We start from the raw sequence: 22,225 nt of genomic DNA on the forward strand, positions 1-22,225 counted from the left end.
ACTGATGTTTAGACAGGATATCATTTATACATAAAAACTCCTTTACCTGTTCACTCACTAGGCGTTCGAGCACCTTAGCCAGAACTGACAATTTAGAGATTGGCCTATAGTTATTTAAAATAGTTGCCTCCCCTCCTTTTAGCAAAGGCAAGACATAAGCTGACTTCCATACTTTTGGAATTGTATTTGTGCTGAGGGAGAGGTTAAAAAGAGTAGTAAGAGGAAGAGCAATAAAATCTGCAGCTATCTTTAAAAAGAAAGGTTCTAAGTTGTCCGGGCCAGCCGGTTTCCTAGGATCTAACTTGGATAAGGCTTCATGAACAACATTGACAGTAAAAGGAGTACAACTGAAAGGGTTTTCCAGACCACATTGTTCAGAGTCAAGGATTGGAGCATTCACAGAAGCAGAAGTATACAGTCAGTGACAGAATCAAACAGAGAGCCACAAGACACAAAATGCTTATTAAAACAATTTAGCATAGTAGCCCTGTCTGATATAATGCCAGATGCTGTGGTGAGGCACGGAGGTAGCTCATTTGGGATATCACCAGTGGAAATCGATTTTATGGCTTTCCAAAATTTCCTATAGGATTATTCAGGTTTTCTGTGGTAACTGACAAATACTTTGATTTAGCACTTTTTATTTGAGATGTGAAGCTATTTCTTAGCTGCCTAAAGCGTAGCCATTCTACCTCTGAGCCTGATTTCATAGCCTTGGCCCAAGCATTATTTCTCTCATGAAGTAGACTGGACAGCTCAGCAGAAAACCAGGGATTGTTTCTGCCAGACACATTTTAATGAATAATCTGCTGTTCCAGTCCCATTACATAAAGTTTCTCTAAGTGCCACATTGCCAGAAAGCCCGGCAATCTCACAATGCTCTTGCATCATATGCTGCTACTATAAAGCCGGGCTGCTGTGCGCATGATCCACTGCCTCTCTGTGTCGTTGCTCCTTCTCCATTGGCTCTCCCTCCGCTGTGCACGCAGCCTTCACACCGCCCGCCCCCCACAGCACAGTGCGTGCGCCGAACGAGAGTGTGCACCCTTACCCACGCTGCCAGGATCAGACACCGCTTCCCACGCTGCTTCTTAGAGGGGAGAAAGGATGGAGAAAAATAGCGAGATCAACGGGCACGCACTGCCCAGCTCCGCGTCCACTGATATGATCGTGGAGAAAAGCCCGAAGAGGAAGAAGAGTTTCAAGGAGAAGCTGATGGAGTTCCTGGGGAAGAACCTGCTGGTGATCCTGACGGTGTCCGGGGTGCTGGTGGGCGTCGGGCTAGGGATGATGGTCCGCAACATGGACCTCAACAAGGCGCAGATGACATACTTCGCCTTCCCCGGAGAGATGCTCCTCCGGATGCTGAAGATGATCATCCTGCCCCTGGTGGTGTGCAGCCTGGTGTCCGGCGCCGCCAGCCTGGACACGCGCTCCCTGGGCAAACTGGGGGGCATCGCGGTCGCCTACTTCCTGGTGACCACGCTGATCGCCTCGGGGATCGGGGTGACCCTGGCTTTCATCATCAAACCCGGGGTGGGAGCTGGAGCCCTGAACACCAACGACCTGGGGCTGGAGAGCATCCGCAACAACAAGGAGACCACCGACTCCTTCTTAGACCTGGCAAGGTACCGTGAACTCAACACGCAACATCTTTTGTTCCGTCAATGTTCAACAGGCTCAGTAGGCCTACTTTAAATGTGTAATTCGTTACAATAATTTGTTACCTGTAAAAAAATGTAATCGGTAACTTAATCTGAGTAAATTATTTGTTGCTTTACTATTTTACACACCAATGGTAGGCTACATAAATGTATCAGAGGCATGCGAGGTTGAAAGGGTTACTTTAAAAATGTATATCGTTACAATAAATAGTTAGCGTATACCTGTAAAAAAATGTAATCCGTAACTCAATCTGAGTATGACAATACTTTAAAAAAAATCTAATTACTTAATCCCGTTACATGTAATCCGTTCACAGTACTGTTGCCAGGTACTGTGAACGCAACACTGCACTTAAAAGCACTTCTTCAACATATTCAACAGGCAGGGTTTTTTTCCAAACTATATTCTGTTACAATAACTAGATACCCCTAAAATTATAATCCTGCTTGTTATCCCCAGTCTTTAGAAATGTAACAGTAATTTGATTAAGGTTTTATTTATGTAACTGTAAAAGGATACATTTTAGAAACTCAGAGTGGAAGAAGTACTCAGATCTTGTACATACGTAAAAGTAGAAGTACCAGAGTGTAGGATTACTCTGTTTCAAGTTAAAGTCTTGCATTCAAAATGTTACTCAAGTAAAAGTATACAAGTATTATCATCAAAATATAGTGAAAGTAGCGACAGTAAAAGTAGTCATTGTGCAGATTGGTCCATTTCAGAATAATATATATGATATGTTTTATAATGATTGATCATGAAAGTGTTCTCAAAGCTGGTAAAGGTGCAGCTAGTTTGAATGACTTTGTATACTGCAGGGTAGCTTGTGGATTTACTCCAGGTGGAACTAAAGTCTGATTTAACACTTGATTAGATTTCACATCATTCATCCACATCTGTGAAGTACAGTAGAAGTACAGCGTAGCATACAATGGAAATACTCAAGTTGAGTAAAAGTATCTCAAAATTGTACTTAAGTACAGTGCTTGAGTAAATGTACTTAGTTACTTCCCACCTGAATTGCATTTATATGGAGATAGGGCATTGCCAATAAATACAAGTTCGATACTTGTAATCCATTACTCGTACAGGCTAGGGCAGGGGTGGCCAACCAATCAGAGGTAAAGAGCCAATAATTGTCCTGTGTTACTGCAAAGAGCCACATCATACAGTACACACAGGCACACATGCTGGGTGTATGTCCCCCGACCTCTATCTCCTTCTCTCTTTTGCTCTCAGCCTTTCTGTGTGCTCCCTCACTCTCTTCCTCTATGTGCCCCTCTCTATCTCTCACACATACAAAATGAAAATCTAAAAATGAACAATAATTGACACACACACAGTCACATACAGAAACACATACCTCCGCTCAGCCAGATTTCCTATAAATGTCACAGTCCATGATATTGACAGAAATTGACTTAAACCTCTCCTACCAGTATTAAGACCAGAGGCCAGTTATAGTCAACCATTAATATTGTGTCTCACACACAAACTCTCAGTTAAAAACATTTGAAAAAAGTAGTTATCTTACTACAGTATGCATGTTGCTTCTTGAAATGTGCAGAGGATGTGGAAGGGGCTCAAATGCATGAAAGGGCACATTTGCGATCTTTGCGACTTTTTTCTCACACACAGATTCATGAGTTATTTAAAAATAAATGAAAATAAATAAAGTGTATTTGTGTTAATTCTCCTCACATGACATCTCAACTTTTACCTAACCCTCTGACTGACAGAAGCTCTGCTGACAGAGATGCACTTTCTCTCTTGTTTATTTCTTTACCGCGAATCACCAAATTCGGGAGCCCTTCTGTGCCAGTAGCCAGCTTTCCGGGAGCAGGCCTTCTCACATACACATATACAACTGCAAATTGTTACCGTTTTGATTTGACAACATTATATTGAGTTATTACGGTTTTATCTGAGTTATATTTCTGCCAATCGGAAGCAGATCTCTCCCTTCACTGTCACATCGCGAGTGCAGTAAAGCCCGCCTGCAGTACTGCAGGATCTGCATTTTGATTGGCTAAAGCACTTATTTGTTGAAAACTCTGTGTAACGATTGGGCTGGAACTTGTGTGTTGTTAACCCTTTGTGAACTGGGATACATATGCGCAAAAAAACCAAAACACAATTAAAATTCGAAATGAACTGAGTCTCATTCTCATGCGGCTCGCATGAGACTGGGCAAAGAGCAGCATGCGGCTCGAGAGCCGCGGGTTGGCCACTCCTGGGCTACCTGTAACACCATTACGTCATCGGGTTACTGAAAACGGTAACTGTATTCCCTTACAGATGCATACAAAAACATGTAATCAGATTACCGTTACATTTTTAAAACATGGCGATTACTAGCAGGATACCAATGTTACGATTCATTTACAGTACGAAGCAATGAGACACATCTAATTGTAAAGGCCACTGTTGAGTATCAAGTTGATCATAACGCTCCTGTAAATAATGAATGACATTAAAGAGCAGGTCAGTGTACCCTGCGATATCTGAAACACTTAATACTGATGTTTGCACTGTCATAAGAGGTCAGAGATCTGGACTACTGTGGTGCGCTTCTAGTCAGTGCATCAGTGTGAAAGGGCAGAGGTGGACAATTTAGACCTAGTCGTGCCCTTTTTTGTAAGTCTGCAGAAATACCCTATGTGTCCTAAGTAAAGTTGATCAACTACACATTACGGGACAGAAGTGGAGAGAACACTGAATGTGTGGCACTACCTGACAGTATGAAGCTCGACTGACAGGAAAGCTTCCTAACCAGTGCTGTTGGTTTTGGGTTACGTTAGATGTGTTCGCTTCACACAAAACGCTGCTCCTTCTGTTCCTCCGCGTCTCTCTCTTCTCATTCTGACAGGATTCAAAATGCAGTTAGAGCTCAGATAGCCTTATCATACAGGCTGATATATAACATATAGTAGTAGGATGCATGCAGACTTGGGGATTATATTTGATGGGATTAGGTTATTGGGATAGTAAAGTAAGTGTGTTCCCTTACAGTGACATAGACAAAGATTACAAAATAGGGGATTACTCGCAGGATAACTATGTTACTAAAAAACAAAAAAAAGAGCATATTGTGCTTGTTGCAAAAGGGCTGCTTACATTTTACAGGTAAGTACTGAAAAAACGGAACCGATGACTTTAAATTAAATGTATGATGTCAAGAACTGTATTAGGTTAGTTGAAAGCAATACTTTTTTTAATCTCAAACTTAATATAGTTGTTTTTTACTAACCTGTTACAGTTATGTGAACATTTTTCCCATAATACATTTAATGAAAGTCTGCGTTTCAGTGTGATCAGTGTGACACTGCATGCATCCGAGACGTTTAGGGAACATTGTACAGAAGTAAAGGGACCAAGTCTTCATGGAGGGCTTCTCCAGCCCTCGTTACCCTCCCAACCCCCCCTCAGTGTGAGGGAAAGCTGACAGCTGCTTGGAGAGTGGAGTGTATTTTGAGAGAGAGAGAAGAGGAGGAGTGATAAACAGTAGTACAAATGGAAACCAACTGCTGCTGTCAGCTTTTCTCCCTTATCACAATAGCCGGTGGTCAGGCTGATTGTCTTTCTCAGTCTTACACGTGAACTTTATATAATAGGAGCAGCTGATGGTTTGATAGTTGCAGCAGAAAGTGTAAGATCCTTCTTTTCTCTGTAAAGGATTTATATGAATTTACTGTCTAAACTTACTTACACCAAACGATGATGAAACACCTGAACATTGTTTTTATTTCTCTTAACACATCTGTTGAACAAAAGATCTGCACTCCTAAAACCATATTATGTCATACATTCATACCAGACACACATTCACTGCCAGCAGTGCAGTAATACAAGGTTTTGTCACAATCATAGTGTAAAACTAAATAAAATAAATACAAATAATAATACAAATACAATGTATTTATATAGCACCTTTCCAAACATTTACAACGTTCTTTCATGGAAATGGTCAAACATTAACCAAAGAACAGCATCTAAATACATAAAACACAAAAAACAAAAACGTATTAGTACTAGTATACAATGTAACCAAAGTGACAAAACTCATTACTCATTCTGCAAAATGGCCCATTTGAGAATAATATATATTCTATAACTGTATTTTAAAAGTAATAACAGTGTGGAAGTACTTTGTGGCTTGTAAAAGTCCTGCATTCAAGTTGTTCATTAAAGGTCTCATGTCATGCTTTTCCGGTTATTACCCGTCCCCTTGTGTGTTATGTAGCTTGTTCTGCATGTAAACGGTCTGCAGAATCACAAACCCTCAAAGTACACCCTGTAGCGAGTACAACTCTAACACAGAAAATACCTGTCTATGCTGCCCCAGAACGCCTCGTTGGAGATTTCTCTTTTTCCATTTTCTCCTTCCGGGGCCTACTGACGTAACAAAGTCCAAATGGACCAATCTGCGGAGCTCAGTACACACACACACACACACACACACACACACACCACACCACACACACACACACACACACACACACACACACACACACACACCCACACACAACACAACCACACACACACACACACACACACCCAACACACCAACACACAAACCACACACACACACAACACACACACACACACACACACTCAGAGCTCAGGCTATGAGTGTGTGTGTGTGTGTGTGTGTGTGTGTGTGTGTGTGTGTGTGTGTGTGTGTGTGTGTGTGTGTGAGTGTGTGTGCTCAGGCTGAGCTCCGCGGTGTCTCGCTGTCTCGCAGACCCCACGCAGCAACCAGGAAACAACACCAGTAATCCAGCTCACACTGTCCGCTCCTCGAGCCCCACAGGGCGGAGCAACGAGCCCCGCAACGTCCCGCCAACACGGCACCCAGACCCCACGCAGCATTCTCATCTGTTTGTCATGACTGGTGTCATTTTCTGGTTGCTAACAAACGCCATTGTAAAACATAATCACTGATGTTCCGCTGTAACGGTGGTGGACTCATCAGAACAGAGTGGGCGAGCTGACCAATCAGAGCACAGTGGGCTCATAGGGAGGGGGGGGGGGGGGCAGGAGCTCCAACAAGCCGTGTAGGACAGAGAGTGAATACAGATACTATACAGAGATGCTGTATGAGAAACCAATGTGAGTTTGGAAAATTGAACAATGTAAATCTATTCTAGTAGACCTCAACAGTGGAATTATGATCAGTAGAAATGGCCATCACATGGGACCTTTAAGTAAAAGCAAAACACATGTTAGCATCAAATTATACTTTGTACTTAGAGAACCAAATGTAAAGTACTCATTTTGCACAATGGCCCATTTCAGCATTGTATTCTGAAAAAGCATTTTGAAAGAAAAATTTAAAAAAAGTAAACAATGATGAATACAATTCAGAAACTACTGTTTTCTACTTATTATTTAAAAAATGAGGTAAACCATGTTTCCATACTGTCCAAAGAAATGTGCAAACTGTTGCAATAAGTGTATAACTCAGAATCTAATTAATCACTCCTAATGACATTAGCTGAAAAAAACTTTCCGCCGCCCTGAATTCAAAGGACCGTGAAATGAATGATGTTTGGCTTCAATTAATAAGGAAATCAAGTTGTTATGCAACATCTTTAAAATGAGCCTTAAGAGAGGAGCCAGTGGGCCCCCGGGGTTGGGGGGGGGGGTCTGTGAGAAAAGCTTGCCAGCTCTCAGCTCTGGTTTCCCAGAGTTAATCCAGATCCTCACCCGTCATGTGACAGCAGGAAACCTGACTGCCTTCTCACAGAGAAGAAGAGTTCGAAAACTTGTAGGGGTTCAAGAATTCCACCAAACAAAAACATTTCTCAGCAGCATATTGAAACGAATAAATTACTAAGTTACAACATCATGGCTACCTGCCAGTTTAGCCAGTGGAGCTGCCACATTAGATTTGACCCTGAACTGCAGGCAGGGATGACGTAGGGGTTTCAGACTGAACTGCTTGGCTGTGATCTGGCCATGCGAATAGATGTGGCCAAAGAGGATAAAGTTACGACAACGTTAAAATGTAGTTAGCGCTTTATGTGTATTTGTTAACGTTTTTGTCAAACATTAAACTTCATGACACTCGTGGAATATTTGCTTTTTTCAGAATATCATTTTTAGTAGTATGTTAGGCAAATCGTTCATGTATACAGACTTACATTTGGGTCAAACACGTGTAAAGTTATTTTCTGTTGTTGCCGTCAATCTTTTTTGCTCCACCACTTTGATCCAACCTCAAATATCTCAACAACTATTGGTGGTATTACCAAGGCATTTTATAAAAGCATTCATGCTCCCCAGAGGATTAACTCAACTGACTTTTGATGAGGTTATCATTTTGGATTTGAGGTTAAATGTCTCTACATCTGTAGCGCTAATTAGAAAAACTAAAAAAGGCAACATGGGGGAGTACCTACTAAACATAAACTTGGTAACTCTATCATTGAGACTATTTTAGCAAATAGCTTTCATCAGTACAGCTAAAAAGAGCTGCTAGCATGGCAGCAGACTTTGTTCACTATTTGGTTGCATTCTAAAGCAAGCAAATGTCATGCAATGTGCATTTATCCTCATGCAATGGTTTGTATCATCAAGAACCTGCAGTGAAAAACAGGATTGCACATTTTCTTGGTTAAGTTAAGCCAAAGGTCTTGGTTTGGGTTTGTCTACGTACTTATTTACGTACGTTTTGTAACAACTGAGTAAATATTAACTTTGGGTATCAGGAAGAGTGGTTATTATCAGTGTGTGGTTGTTTGATGTCTACGAACAACAGGATACATTACACATAGTAAGAACCACCAAAAATAATGTTTAATAATAACTAGGGCCGGGACTTTAACGCGTTAATTAAGATGAATTAATTACACAAAAATTAACGCGTTAAAAAAATTAACGCATTTTAATCGCACTTATTTTTGCACCGCGGAACGTTTCTCACTGGATGAGTTTCAGGCGTACCGATTATACTGGAGCACCAACTAACGTTCATGACTTCAAACAACAACAAACCACAGTGAACAACAGTGGGAAATGTTGTTTTAAAAAACGGACGGATGGAAGCGTCGATATGTGTGCAAATTATGCAAAAAGGAATTCGCATATCACCGCAGCACATCAAGCCTCAAGTATCACCTCAATGCAAAACATATAGCAGCTAGCGTGGAAGCTAGCATGGACGTTAGCCTCTTTTATCGCGTTCACACCAAAAAGAGCCGGTACTAAAATGAGTTCATGAGAACCTTTTTACCCCCACGAAAGTCCCTGCTAGAGAGCAGAGAGCTGCTAGAGAGCAGGGACTTTAGTACGGCTCTCTTGTGAGAAAAGAGCTATAATTCTGATTGGCTGGGCGGATTGCAAACCACGCCCCGTAAAACTCCCAAAAAGTTTTGTGAAGCCGCCATTTTATTATCCTCGCATTAGCATTATTAGCATTAGCCCAGCGCAGAAACGCAGAGAGACTAACTTATGGCAACACAAAATAAAACATGGGAGCGGTGGAGATTGTTATGGAAATAATTGTCATAGACGCCAAGATGTAACATACAGGACAAACCTTGATGTCTGTTTACCTTCTTTAAGGACACAGGCTGCTTAGCCAATAATGTTATTATTCCCATTCTGTGACCGGTCAATACTGGGTCACAGATGGTCTGTGTTGTGGGTACACTGGGACACTTCCTTCTCTGTATTTGTGGACTCCAAGGTGAAATCTTCGAGGTCATAGGTGTCCGAGGCAAGTAGCTCAGTGTTCCCACACTGTTTAGGCTATCTTCTCAAATATGTTGTTTACTCTCTGCGAAACCAGTTAGATGGGCTGGCAAGAGAGAGGCTCTCCAGAATTGACGTGGCAACTCTACCGTGAAGTCAGAACCTCTGACTCTTGGACTTGTGATGTGAATCCTCCGGCCGTTAACTCCAAATAAACCATCATGTGTTTGACATCAAAGCTACTGCTCCTACCGTGTCTCCTTCCTGAGTCGGTGACTCCCACTGCATAGCTACACAGAAGTTTCCTCTACAGAGATGAGGAGGTGTCGGCGTTCTGGCGATTTACTCGGAAGGCTTCAGTAGAAGCTGCTGGGACTCCCAGCAGCTTCTACTGAAGCCAGTCCCCAACTCCGGGGACTTCCGGCCGGGGACTTTGGGCGGCAGTATACGCCGTGAAGTGGTTTGCGGCCTGCCAGTAAACCCAAAGCAGAAGAAGAAGAAGTGACGTCAGCGGCTTCATTTGCCTAATCCACCCCCAGGTTCAAAGAGTTCTCATGAACCTTTGTGGGAAAAGTACTGCGGTGTGAATGCGCCTAATGGTATACTAAAATCCATGTGAAAAAAATTGCTTCTCACTGTTCTCAGGTCAAATATTTATATGTGATTAAAAATGCGATTAATTTCGATTAATTAATTACAAAGCCTCTAATTAATTAGATTAATTTTTTTTATCGAGTCCCGGCCCTAATAATAACTTGTTCATTGTGACCTTTGGTTATCTTCGATTTTTGATACAACTTCTTCACGCCCAAAAAACATTTTAACATCATCTGTCATTCATTATAGAGTAAGTATTTTTGGGAGCGGCATCAAATGAACCCAACACTCCATCTTCATGAGTCAAAGTAACAACTATGCAATAGATGATATAAGATATCTGTTTATTAGGGTTAGGGGGTGTCTTTTCTTATTTGTGGAGTCACAAACAGTAGATTAATTTAGTAACGTTGTAAGCAGTTTTTGGCTAACTGGACTATTAACCAACCTTTTAAATGATGAGAAAGATACTTTTCTATATATGAATGAATTCAATTGTTTTAATTTAAAGACATGTCCTTTTAAGAATACATATATATACTGCTACAGGAGGAGAGCCGAAGTGTAAGGAGTGATGATTAAACAATATTGTGAAAATGTATCATTGTCATTGGGTTACGAAATACTTTCTTAATGGGAAGTTGTTTTATTTTTTATTTAACCAACTACAGGTTAATTATTTCCCTTGTTTCGGTTCAACATAGACATCAAATCAGTTTTCCTTCTCTTTCTTTCACAGGAATTTATTCCCAGCTAATTTGGTGGCAGCTGCTTTCCGCTCTGTAAGTAACAGCACGTCAATTCATCCCACTACATTGTCCACACTATATTCTCCAATAGCCCATCATCACGTTTACTTTATCCTCGCCACCTGTGTCTTGTGAGGATTTATCATCAGAATGAACTCCTCCAATCAGCGACTATATCCTGGCTGTAGCTCTGGAGTCTCATAATGCCTCTTAATGAGGGGACGCTCACAATAGAGAGCACTGACCGCCTGAAAACTCCTTTTCCTTGTCCCTTACCATCGGTTACCATGGCGAAACCATTACATTCCAGACAGCCTAGCAACCCACCTTGCTTCACTGCTCTTGAACATGTCCCGCTTTACTTCCTAGAATTATGATCGTGCACGTTAAGGCTAAAATAAGAAGCAGGACATTTCAATATTTGGGGATGCAGGGAAACAAAATGGCTATGCACACACAGAAAAGCAGAGTGGCTTACGCACACAGACGCTCGTATCTGAACCAATTGCTTTCCTAAACCAGGTCAGTGAATGATAAACTCACAAATAAGGTAGTGACTTTGCACAGGAAGAGGTAAATAGGTTTCAATGTGCAGCCAGGTCACAGAGTTCGATATTCAGCCCCTGCACCCAGCATATACTTTGGCAGAGCCCCTGTGGAATGGGCCCAACTGTGGATTAAACCAAGAAAGCAGAGGAGAGGGGAGATTTGCACAACATGACAAGCAGCTAGATGCTTAAACAGACCTTTGAACAAATGGAGTGTAAGATTTAGATTATGGGGGAGGTTTTATTTTTATTTTTATGGGTGTAGTTATGTACTGTATATCTCTTTGCTTTTCATTTAAAGTCCATAGATCTGTCAACATGTTGGGTTGCAGGGCTTTTTAAAGCACTGCAGAGAGGGGGGTCTTTGTTGCAGTGCTGGTTGTCTCCATTACTATTGAAAGACTGTCTGCACTTCAATAGACAGTTTGAAGCTGGCCCCCAACCCCATGCACATGCTGCATTCCTTATAAGAGCAATGCAAATACATAAGTAATGCCATTTGTGCCAATGAAACAAACATTTTAAATTGGGCCTTTTTTACTTTTGACTGATTTCTGTCAATCTTTGCTGATTGTTTAGCTTAAGTCTGCACTGCTCCAAACTGTAGGTCATTTGCTTTGAGTTACTCATACAAACCCTCTTTAAAACTATAGAAATGTTCCATTTAAGTGCTGTTCTGATAAAATGATTTAAAAAGTGTAGTTTGACATTTCAAGGAGAGTTAAATAAGAAGATCGATACCTCTCATGTGTCTAAGGGTAATTACGGAGGTTGAGCTTGAAGGAAATTAGTTTTGCACAGCATAAAGTTTCAACCCAGTCTCACGGCATTTCGTGTTCACCAACACGATTTTTAATCTATTGATTCGTGTTCACCAACACGATTTGCCCCTTTTTTTTCGTGTTGCACAGCACGATTTTAAAAGCAATGTATTTCTACTGCCTGCAGCACGTCTTTTTCTCCGGTCAGGTCGAGGAAGACCGGAAGCTGTGTGGTTCATAAAAACATGTTCTTACTCAATATCAAGCCACAGTTATTGCTTTTATTTGAAATCGTATAATTTCTGACTTTTGTTGCCGTCTGTGAAGAAAATAAATGGGGCTCAGAGCCTCAGGATACTGAAATCTGTATTTTTTAAATATTTGTTTCCTTCTAATTTGTTATTCTTTTCAAAATAACACACTTTTATTTACTCACCAATAACACACAATTATCCTTGCTTTTATTTATTTGTTTAATTCCATAATCTCTGGCTTTTTTGGCGTCCGTCAGGAACTGAATTTCAAAATAAAAATAACCGGAAACAGACGTAGACATTTCGAGCGATTACCCAAGATCCTCCCCTATGGTTTTAAGCTCGCTTATTGGATGTTTTAGCCGCAATGCATGCTGGGATTTGGTGTTTATATGATATGAAATCCGGAAAACATTTTAAAAGAATAAAATAATACTTAATTCTGAGCGCTCTTGCTTTTCTCTTTGAAAGTCATCACATAACGGCATTGTAATACACGGTTCGGCTGCATTGTATATTACAGATCTGCCGTAGTTCTTTATTTATAGAGCCCTGATGAGAAGACCTTTGGAAAAACTGAGAAAATGCCGCCGAAACTGAATACTTGACGTGGATCATAAATATATTCAACAATTAAACAACATCTTCAATTTCTCTTCACACAATACGTCTCATTGTAGTATCAACACTAATTCGGCTGACTTTTACATTTGATCTAATTCACAGATAGGTTATATTTACACCATAACGGTGCACAGCTGATATAAAAGGACTGTAGTTTTTAAAGATATTACTGATTTTCTTTGAATGTAAGAATGTAAATACTGAAATAGTATAGCAATATGCTGTAAAATTATGTGAAAGCATGCATAAAACTACACATTTTCAGATGTTGTACGAAAACAAGTGTCCTACACTAATAATACAAAGTTATTATGGCTGTGTGTACCTTGTGTGCACCGCCTAGTGGTTAAAGCACGTTATTGAATTATTGTGTTTTATTTGATTAAAAAAATATTAAGAGTACATACTTTCATAGGGGGAAAGTATAAATATAGAAAATAAAAAATCAAGAAGATGCTATAAGTGATCTCTACAATAAAACAGTTTAGTGCAGAATGTACAAAGATATTAATAGGAGGAGGTGCAAAACAGAAAAACGAATTAACCTTTATTTAAACATTAAATAACAGATTAAGGTCTTCTTTTAAATAAGAAAAAAACTTTGGGGGTATCTATCTACAGATAAATATTAAGCCTGACAAAGTACTTAACGTCTAATATATTGCTTTCCTACAATGTTAACTACGTTGAAGCACTTATTTTAACTGATATTATACATATGAATTATACTCTTATGTATGTAGATAGAATAAGAAATGTGCAGAATATGACAGTTTAATGGTGGAGGTACACACATATTGATAGATGTATTGTAATGCACTGTTGAGGAACCTGTGACCCAAGTGTTTCATTCATTGCATAAGTACACCGTAGTTGTGTATATGATATGTCAATACACCTTTGAAAATCTTGAAAGGGATGTGCAAAATAGCCATAATATACAGTCTTTAATTAACTATTAGTAGAGAATAACGAGTAATGAATATACTTTATTACTCGTTTCCATTCATGTCAATTGCAGATACATGTTTAGTCTTCTCAAGCACCAACTATCAAATATCTCTCCTGATTGTTGGCACTTGACAATCACCTTCCCTGAATTTTACTCAGGTGTAACTAAAGTCTGATTTAAGGGTTGTTTATATTTCACATCATTAATCAGAATCTGCAAAGTAACTCAAATAAATGCAGTGGAGTAAACATACCAGGTTAACCTCTGAATTGTAGTGGAGTAGAATTACAAAGTAACAATGAGCTGTCATGTGGGTATTAATGCTGCGCATTATGGACACAAGCGATTTTCACCCATTTATTAATTATATGTTTTACATTTGATAACACCAATGTGTTTAATACTGGCAACTTCTAATTGTGGGAAAAACGAAAACGTTCAGTAGAGACGTCCCATAGAACATTTTGCGAAACACAATAGCCAGCATGTGTAGTTCTGGGGGGGCGTTCGATTCCAGTTTTGGATAGTCTGGCGTGGTTTCATTCCATTTCACACAGCTGTTTGACGCTCTGCGTAACCGTACGGGGACTGTAGTCCTAAACGATAGCTGGGGATTATGGGTAGTGTAGTGTCTTCGGCCATCCTAAACTCAGAAATGTTGACAATCGCAATGATGCTCGAAATGTCCCTTATAGTCCTACGTCTGTTTCCGGTTATTTTTATTTTGAAATTCAGTTCCTGACGGACGCCAAAAAAGCCAGAGTTTATGGAATTAAACCAATAAATAAAAGCAAGGATAATTGTGTGTTATTGGTGAGTAAATAACAGTTATTTTGAAAAGAATAACAAATTAGAAGGAAAAAAAGATTTAAAAAATACAGATTTCAGTATCCTGAGGCTCTGAGCCCCATTTATTTTCCTCACAGACGGCAACAAAAGTCAGAAATTATACGATTTCAAATAAAAGCAATAACTGTGGCTTGATATTGAGTAAGAACATGTTTTTATGAACCACACAGCTTCCGGTCTTCCTCGACCCGACCGGAGAAAAAGACGTGCTGCAGGCAGTAGAAATACATTGCTTTTAAAATCGTGCTGTGCAACACGAAAAAAAGGGGCAAATCGTGTTGGTGAACACGAATCAATAGATTAAAAATCGTGTTGGTGAACACGAAATGCCGTGAGACTGGGTTGAAAGTTTGGAAGCAGTTGGAAAAGCTAGCCTGGCTACTTCCAAATGCTTGAATTATTGATACTAAAAGAGTTGTTTGACATATTAAGGACAGTTAGATACAAAGACTGATACCTCTATCATGTCTATGGGAGATTAAGGAGGTTGAGCTTGGAGGAGATACATTTAGCTTAGCATAATGTATGGAATCATGGGGAAAACAGCTAGCCTGGCTTCTTCCAAATGCTCAAATGTTTCAAATTGAAGGAGTAGAATGACATTTCAAGGAGAGTTAGAAACCAAGACCGATACCTCTCTAATGTCTGTTGATAATTATGGAGGTTGAGCTTGGAAGAAATTAGCTTAGCTTAGCTTAGTTTAAAGTGTGGAAGCAATGGGAAACATCTAGCAGGGCTCCTTCCAAAATGCTCAAATTATCGAAATTAAAAGAGTAGTTTGATATTTTAAGGAGTGTTAGATAAGAAGATCAATACCACTATCATCATGGGTTATTATGGAGCTTGAGGTTGGAGGAAATTGTGGAAGCAGGGGGAAACAGCTAGCTTTGCTACTTCCAAATGCTCAAATGCTAACTAATAAATACATAGGGGAGTCTTTTCCTTTACGTGAGAATGTACTTAACAAAAATGTATGAATTAAACCATCTTTCCTTTATGTTGCAGTATGCCACTGATTACAAGATGGTTGCTGTAGGGAACGACACAAACGGGACTGCCCTCTATCAAAAGGTATGAACTGGTAGCATCACATGTATACACACACACACACACACACACACACACACACACACACACACACACACACACACACACACACACACACACACACACACACACACACACACACACACACACACACACACACACACACACACACACACACACAGGGCCGCCTTAATGCACGGGCTGACCTGGGCTGAAGCCCAGGGACCTACGGAGATCGGGGGCCTATCATGAGCCAATAAAAAATAAATAAATAAAAATGTTTTTTATTTCGGATGTTTTTAACATTTGTTTAAATAAACCAAGTCTTGGCTTTCAGAATATGAAACTTTTATTTCCAAAATCACACGATAAATACATTTTTGAAGCTTGTAAAGGGAAGATGACAGCTCTCCCTCGCCACGGCAGGGTCCGTCACAGTTTGTTTTCATCTGGTTTCAAATAAACAAAGTCTTGGCTTTCAGAATATTAAACTTGTTTTCGGCAAATTCAGATGATAAATACAACTTTGAAGCTTGTAACGACATAATTACAAGCGGAGAACGGAGTAACTTGATGTCACAGCAGGCATAACAACAGCTGGTGTTTCTCGTGAGGGTTTTCCCCGGGAAACAAACACAATACACACAAACGCAAAAATACACAAACACACACACACACACACACACACACACACACACACACACACACACACACACACACACACACACACACACACACACACACACACACACACACACACACACACACACACACACACACACACACACACACACACACACACACACGCGCACACACATTACCCTTGTGTAAAGTGCTAACAATTGCACTTTCGAAAGGAAAAGTGGTTTGCTCCAAGAGGCTTCTAAGTGTGTGTTTGAGTCATTCATATAGGCAGACTCCCTGAGTAAGCACTGTGTGAGAGACTAATGGATGGCCTGGTTAAGGGAGAAGGATGATCAGTAACATGCAGGGCCGGACTGAGACAATAAATCAGGCCAGGCCACTACCATTTCTTTTCTGTGCCATTTTGCTGGATTTATTTGTGAATATTTACAGCTTTGCTGCCCATAGTGATAGCCCTCTAGTTTACATCTACTTCCCAATAATAAACATATGGACAGGGGTTCATATTTAAAAAAATGTGCAACATTTGGGAACATATCCATGTGAACATATTTTGGGGGTGGACCTCAAATCCTCTAGGGGGGTCCGGGGGCATGCTCCCCCCAGTACGTTTTTTATTTTTTATTTTGGAGTTGAATGCATCAATCTGGTGCATTTTGAGGGGGAAATAAAGAGACTAGATCTATGGAAACACCTATATGAAACAGAACTGTATACATTTGAATAATCATAAGAACATGGCCATAACCAATAACATACCATATCCAATATGATTTTTAAAACAAAGTTGTTTATTTATTTATTTTTGGTTAATTTATAGTTGTGAGTGTGTCTAGGCCCCTGAACCAGCTTCACCTGTCTCCCTCCTCTCCTCCCTTCTCCTCTTTGAGGCAGCAGCAAAGACTAGTTTTAGCTCTCAACACGTTTTAAAAGTGTATCTTACCTTTTTTCACCTAGTTAACATTTTATTTTTATTATTCATGCATATTTTACTAATCACTCCCCCCTCAAATGGAAATATGTGTTTACATAAATGGTAACCAAACCGTTTGAGACCCACTGCGATAACTTAGACTAAATTAACTATCTAAACACTCAGAGAGTCCTTAACCTCACCCTCATTTATAAAGGGATATACGCAAAAAAATGGCGTACGCCAGTTTCTAAGCAATGTTTGCGATTTATAAAATACTAACTTGACGGGAAAAGTGCGGTCCTCCACGCAAACTCTAACCCATGCGTACGCACTAAGCACAAAAACGGGAGAGACGAGAAACTGCGACACCGTTGGCAGAAGGAAGAATGGAGAGAAATATGTGGAAATAATACCATAAATAAAATGTTACCTCTCATTTATCATATGAAGAATTCATTTTCACAAATTGATTAAAGCCAATCTTAAAATGATTAAACAAACGCCTGGTTGCGACTCCTCAGTGCACACAAAAACATAACTTGGAGAAATAAATAAATACGGATATGTTATTTAAAACCACCTCGAATGTGTTGTGATAATGTTATGAAATGTTTTCTCATAAATGATGCGGTAAGCAGGAGGACAGAATTACGTCTAAACTGACGCCGTTTTGCATTTCTATAGGTTGTAGTAGATACGAGCATGGTTTTATATACTATCACGTTTAATCGTGTTTTATGCCGTTTGCCAAGACTTGACAAGTCGATCGTAAAACACAGGAGGTATGGAAACTAAGAACACCATATGTAAATTGTACAGCTAATATAACAACACATTAGTTGTATTTCCTTTAACTGGTGGATTATGGATATATAGTTGCTGATTGAAAGCTGGAACACAAACTACCAAATACAAACAAATAATTCAGATCCAGTCGTCATGACTCCACTCCGGAGGGATTCCCCGATCACTTCTTACAGTCTCTCATCAACGGGGTGTCTCCTGTCCCCGGTGCAAACACACTGCCTGAGGAAGGCTATGTGTATTTATTTTGTCATTAGACTTTTTCGGACCACTTATTTATTTATATTGGTGACGATTCGACCTCCATGCTGCTACTCTGGTTCAAACTGCATCCACCAAACAATATGATTTATCTCGACCTCCCCAAAATAACCAAAATCTGACACGGTGTGAGATGTCTTTTTTAGCTGTTCTGTCGTCATTTCCTGCGATCTTCTTCATAAAGTCAGTCAGAATGAATGAATGAATGGGCGTTTCTTTGACTATTTATAGGCAAATATGGGCGTTACGTGAAGCCCGCAAAAGCTGCACCGCATTTCGAGTCGATTGTGATTTATAAAGGGAAACCGGCGTAGGAAGTGCCGTACGCACTTTCCTCGCCGGTACGCAATGTTCGGTGAATCGGAAAATGTATGGACCTATTTTTTAGGTGGGGCAGGGGCGCGCAACAGCGTTAATTAAAGTTTAAAAGTCTCAAAAATGCTACAACTACTGTCACAAACTGGATGAATGTGAAGTATTTTGTTAAAGGAGGATGAAAGCGTAATTAAGGAGCACTATTGGAGTGACTTTGATGGTTATTGGATCAGGATTAATTTATTTGGATTCCCGCTGTATGAAGAAATTAAAGGATGGCGCAAGTGGTAACAATTCACAAAGGGATTAAACTGTTTAAAACACATGCTCAAAGTAAGCTGGATTTTGCCGATGTGTTTATGTGGATTCAAAAGTCGTAAATAATCTACAAAATGGAGGAGACCGATCTGATTGGAGCAACTGTGACAAATAATCCAACTGAAACCGGCATGGAAAATGACTATGTTTTAAAAATGCGCTTATCCAGACAAGCCTGGTTTGGACACTTTATGGGCAGAAGAAACATTTATATTAAAGAAATAATTATACATTTCTGTCTTTTTATGCCTTTAATACTAACTTGAATTTTTATTAAAATTAATTAGTCAATTATTTTTTATATTTGATTGTAATGTAGAGACAAGGCTTTTAGTGACAATCATGTATTGCCTTACAATTATATGTAAAAAAAGAAGAAAAAAAAGTCTAAATATGATATTTGGCCTCAAATCATCTGAGGCCTGGCACCCCCCCTGCGATCTTTGGCGCCCCCCAGGTTGGGAACCACTGGTCTAGAAGTCTTCTCATCAGGGCTCTATAAATAGAGAACTACGGCAGACATGTAATATGTAATGCAGCCGAACCGTGTATTACAATGCCGTTATGTGATGACTTTCAAAGAGAAAAGCAAGCACACTCGGAATAAAGTATTATTTTTAATTTTTTTTTTCGGATTTCACATCGCATAAACACCAAATCCCAGCGTGCATTGCGGCTAAACCATCCAATCATCGAGCTGAGGATCTTGCCTACGTCTGTTTCCGGTTTCGTTTATGACGGATGTATTTTGTTATACACACAGTCCTTCACATTTACATTTTTATTGACATTAAAGTATTTCGTAAGGCCTTCTAACATGTTTTAAAATATAACTACGGTTGTAGTTGAAGAGTTTGTAAATTAACATGAACCGAATCCACACGCACGGATTAACATCGATTTAATACATGAATGTAGCCTTTGTTTCTGCTAAAAGAGGTGTCGACCAGCTGGGGCAACAAGAAAATCGGCGTAATCGAGTGTGACTATAAAAAAATAAATCATTATTATATTAATATTGACAATAACAACCGACCGTCGGGGAGCGTTTGCTTGGCATTTCTGGGTATTTCTCCACTGGTTAACATGGGTTAACAATACCGTGTAGCTGTCACGTTTGAAGGGATGAAATCGTGACATCTTCACGTCTCCCAGCATGGTAAATCGTCACATGTTCACGTCTTGCCGTGATACCGGGTTGGATTTACAATAGTCGAAAAGTTCCTTAAAGGCACTGTTTACCAGGTAAGGTACTCTGATGGAATAAAAGGCTTTATTTACATTGATCCTTAAAGTGCAAACATGCAAAGAGCAGATAGCAGCAAAGCACATCTTCATCAAACAAAGTGTTGTTTATTCAGCGCATTTTAAGGTTGAAGGCACAATGAAGAGTGAGTGAGTCCATCACTATGAAAGAGAATTCATTCCTCCTTTCCACACATGCCATGAAGATATATTTTACAACACAGTGTAATAAGCTATCTGAGTTTGCCAAATCAAATCTTTGTCCCACTTCTTCTTCTTCTTCTTCTTCTTTAGCTTCTGGTAGGCGTAGTCTCGGTCTGGGGCGGATGTGAGGTGGAGGCGGCGGAGGAGTGAGAGTATTGAGAGCGTTATGAGGGCTGGTAGGATGATGCTAGGAGGCGGGAGGAGGAGGTTATCGGCGCTTATTCATTAGGCTGTCTCGAGTGATCTTCTGGATGCTTAGGATTATTCTCTTAGTTGCGGAATTCTGCTTCGTTCTTAGTCTGCTTCTGCGTTATGTCTGCGTATGGTTTTCTCTTCTTCTTCTTCTTCTTCTTCTTCTTCTTCTTCTTCTTCTTCTTCTTCTTCTTCTTCTTCTTCATTGCTGGCGTGGTATCAGAGCACCATATACTACATATCTGCCACAGGTTACCAATCACCGGTGTCCAGAAAAAAGACTCGAAGAAAACCACTTTCTCTGGCAAATTCACACTGACAAAACCTTGTAGCATCAGCAACGTCACACTTTGATGTTCCGTGTTTTAAATAGTTTTCAGTAGTTTGCAAAAGTTCTGTGCTTTGCTTCTTTAGCAATCAGCTTGACAGTGGCTTCAATTTCTTCAATTTGTCTGCGATATTGTCTGCATAGAGTGTATGTGGTATGTGCGTGATGTTTTTCCTATTTCTGGATAAATAGATCACAGGAAGGTAATCAGATTAGGGCTGTCAGTCGATTAAAATATTTAATCGCGATTAATCGCATGATTATCCATAGTTAATCGCAAATTAATCGCACATTGTTTTATCTGTTCTAAATGTACTTTAGAGGGATATTTTTCAAGTTTTGAATACTCTTATCAACATATGAGTGGACATGTGCTTTATGCAAATGTTTGTTTATTATCATTTGAACAATGACAAATATTCTCATGAATATTAAACACAACAACCTCTGAACATTACAAATATTCGCCTCAATTCAACCTGGAACCTCTCTCATACAATACAATAATACAATATAGTGTGTGTGTTTGTGGAGAGACACTGTGATGGATCATTGGAGCTATGTGCAACTCAAGGCATATGCTCGAACGGGAGCTGCCTGGACGCTGCAATCATGTTGCAGCGAGTGTGCTGACTTTTCGTACAATGTCCCACTGTCTGGCTACCTGCATAAAGTCAAGTGCTCGGCGCAGTTGTGGGAGAAATATCGCTCCTTATATCCGTTAGCGCAGCTAGCTAGCACCAGATGCTAACAATAATACACGTAAGGTGTGCGCGTTCTCTCTCACTCGCTCGCGCCACACATACACACACCCTCCCGGTCCTCCCGATGGCCAGTCGGTGCCTGCCGGTGAGCGTGGAAGTGTGGTCTGCCGCAAGCGGGCGCAGGAGTGGGTCTGTCATTATCAGCTTGTAGATGGTATTTTAAACTCGATGCGCTCTGAAACTACGGGGCGGCCGAGGACAAAAAAAATAAATACACATGCGTTAATCGCGTTAATCTTTTTTTGCGTTAACGCGTTATTAACGCGTTAACTTGACAGCCCTAAATCAGATATCTGTAAGGTGTCAGTAGGCTCTAAAATAAGTGCTGGTTGGATTGTCAAACAGCATCTAAAAAAAAAAAAAACCTGTTCCACAACCTTCTGATGTACAGATTGACATGCTGGGATACTTCTGAAAATGATTGAAATGGATAATCTGACCAATGTGGCAACTTCACACAACCAGTCTTTCTTCCCACAACTAATTATG

At 40.1% G+C, this 22,225-nt stretch overlaps 1 protein-coding gene across 2 annotated transcripts in view; it reads left to right on the plus strand.

The window, feature by feature from the left end:
- The first annotated feature begins 1,013 nt into the window (after positions 1-1,013).
- The window catches only part of slc1a4 (solute carrier family 1 member 4), a 30,906-nt gene continuing 9,694 nt past the window's right edge, over positions 1,014-22,225 (plus strand). The window contains exons 1-3 of one of the 2 annotated variants that reach the window (XM_034224084.1): positions 1,014-1,628; positions 10,700-10,742; positions 15,703-15,768. In XM_034224084.1, coding sequence (XP_034079975.1) covers positions 1,108-1,628; positions 10,700-10,742; positions 15,703-15,768 — 630 coding nt within the window. In that variant the 5' untranslated portion in view covers positions 1,014-1,107. The remainder of the gene's footprint in view (positions 1,629-10,699; positions 10,743-15,702; positions 15,769-22,225) is intronic. The other variant, XM_034224090.1, reaches the window with a different exon arrangement.

This window comes from Gymnodraco acuticeps, unplaced genomic scaffold (assembly GCF_902827175.1).
Source record: "Gymnodraco acuticeps unplaced genomic scaffold, fGymAcu1.1, whole genome shotgun sequence".
NCBI classification, from domain to species: domain Eukaryota; kingdom Metazoa; phylum Chordata; class Actinopteri; order Perciformes; family Bathydraconidae; genus Gymnodraco; species Gymnodraco acuticeps.